Raw genomic sequence first — 2,505 nt, 5'->3', positions numbered from 1 at the left:
GCATGTCACCATGCCAGCTACTTTTTCTATTTTTCATAGAGACAGGGTCTCACTATGTTGCTCATGCTGGTCTTGAACTCCTGGCTTCAAGTGATTTTCCCACCTCGACCTCCCAAAATGCTAGGATTACAGGCTTGAGCCACTATGGCTGGCCTCTTTTTCTTTCTGATTACTGTTTTAAAGTTGGTTTTTATTTCGCAAGTAAAATATGTATCTGTTCTTACAAAAAATAAAAACGTTATTGATAAAGCAAAAGTCCTCCTGTATAAGCCTGCATGTATGTGGCAAATCACAATTTATTTTCCTAGTGATACCCATTGATGGCATTTCTCTGAATTTTTTGCTGTAACAAACATCTGCTTAAAAATTTTTTGCACGTGCAAATTTGACACTTGAATGAGTATATCTGTAGGTTAAATTCTTAGATATGGGATAGCTAAGGTCAAAATAAGTATCCATTTAGAATTTTGACAGATATTGCCAAATATTCCCCCAAAAATTTTTATGAAAATTTGTATTACCACCTTTATTTTAAAAGACACCTATTACCCCTCAACCTCAGTATGTACTGTGTGTTGTCTAAACTTTTTTACTTTCTGCCTATCTGATAAGTGACTAGGATAAAATGTAAGTATCAATGTGTAAGTATATATAAGTCATTTTGATAATTTTTTCTCTTCTAGGTCTTTCCATTCATACTTTCCATGGGAACTTCTTTGTTCGGTCAACAGACTTATTGTCTTTGCCCAATGTCAACCCAGATGCTGGGTATGCAGTACAGATGGCAGTGGAAGAGAGTCTTACTGACACTCAGTTGGTTTCTTTTCAGTCAGCACTCTTATACACATCCAGCAAAGGCAAGTTTTTGTTTGTTTGTTCTTATTGTGGTAAAAATACATTAACATGAGATCTACCCTCTTAACAAATTTTTAAGTGTACAGTACAGTATTAACTATAAGCATAAGTTGTTGTAAGGGTATGTTTTTGATGTGGTTATGTATTCTGTGGCTTATGATAAACTTTTCCTTCTTTGGAGGTGATTACTTATTGTTACTAAGCCAAAAAGAGTATTCCTAATCGTAAGAGATTTGCTTCTATTCTTGGTAAAGCCAAGATGTTTGGCATTTATTTTCCTAAACCATTTTATTTATTCATTTGTTGAACAGATATTTATTGAGAGTCTACTCTGCATCAGACACTCTGATACAGGAGTTAATAAATCTGAATTTAACAAATCCCTTTCCTCGTAGAGCTTAATTCTAGTGGGGGGGGGGCCAAAGGGACAAACTGTAAACAGGATAAATAAATAAAATAATAGTATGTTATATAATGATAATAATTAAAGAGAAAAATAAATCAGGTGAAGGGGATAGAAGAGCTGGTGGGGGTTGTTCCTTTTTTTTTGTGAGACAGGGTCCTCACTGGCTAGAGTGCATTGGTGTGACCATAGCTCATTGCAACTTCCAGCTCCTGGGCTCAAGTGATTCTCTTGCCTCAGCCTCCCAGGTAGCTAGGAAAACAGGCACTCCCCACCATGCCCAGCTAATTTTTTAATTTTTTCTGTAGACGGGGGTGTCACTATGTTGCCCAGGATTGTCTTGACCTGCTGGCCTCAAGCATTCTATTGCCTTGGCCTCCCAAAGTGCTGGGCTTATAGGCATGATCCACCACACCCGGCCCCGTAATTTATTAACTTCCTTATATTTAAAAAATTAGCTTGTTTCTAACGTTTTGCTTCTTTGAAAAATGTGTTTGAAATTTCTTTCCTTGTACACAAATCTTCATGTCATTTCAGATGATTTCTCTAAGGTAACTTCCTAGAAATGGATACAGGATATAGAGTTAAACTGTTTAGAAAAATCTTGTTGGCTAGGTGCAGTGGCTCATGTCTGTAATCCCAGCACTTTGGGAGGCTAAGGTAGGAGAATGCTTGAGGCCAGAAGGTCAAGATGAGCCTGACCAACATAGCAAGACCCATTCTCCACAAAAAATGTAAAAATTAAACAGGCATGGTGGCATGTGCCTGTAGTCACAGCTACTTGGGAGGCTGAATGCTTAAGTCCAGGAGTTTGGGGTTGCAGTGAGCAATGATGACACCACTGCACTCTAGTGCAGGTAACACAGTAAGACCCTGTCTTAAAAAAAAAGTAGTGGAGATCACACTGCCTTGTTTTTTTCTACACCACAATGTTGTGTGCATCTTTCTATTTTTGAACATACATACGTACATTCTTTCCTTCCTTCCTTTCTTCCGTCCTTTCTTCTTCCTGTACTGTCCTGTCCTTCCATCTGTCCATCCTCCCTTCCTTTCTTCTTTCTTTCCTTCCTTTCTTTCTTTCCTCCTTTCCTCCCTTCCTTTTCTCTTTCCTTCCATTTGTAGAGACAGGGTCTCACTTCATTGTCCAGGCTAGTCTCCAACCCCTGGGCTCAAGCCATCCTCCTGCCTTAGCCTTCCAAAGTAGCTGGAACTCCAGGCCTGTGCCACGATGCCTAATGTTCTTTTTC

General features: G+C 38.8%; 1 protein-coding gene across 1 annotated transcript in view; it reads left to right on the top strand.

The window, feature by feature from the left end:
• Positions 1-2,505, top strand: part of SEC24A (SEC24 family member A) — a 92,193-nt gene that overhangs the window by 60,938 nt on the left and 28,750 nt on the right. Inside the window, exon 13 of the mRNA XM_012651306.1 lies at positions 684-857. Coding sequence (XP_012506760.1) covers positions 684-857 — 174 coding nt within the window. The remainder of the gene's footprint in view (positions 1-683; positions 858-2,505) is intronic.

This window comes from Propithecus coquereli, unplaced genomic scaffold (assembly GCF_000956105.1).
Source record: "Propithecus coquereli isolate 6110/MARCELLA unplaced genomic scaffold, Pcoq_1.0 Scaffold353, whole genome shotgun sequence".
Lineage (NCBI taxonomy): Eukaryota > Metazoa > Chordata > Mammalia > Primates > Indriidae > Propithecus > Propithecus coquereli.
The sequence above is the reverse complement of the archived record's forward strand: the minus strand, read 5'-3'. Positions and strand labels throughout refer to the sequence as shown.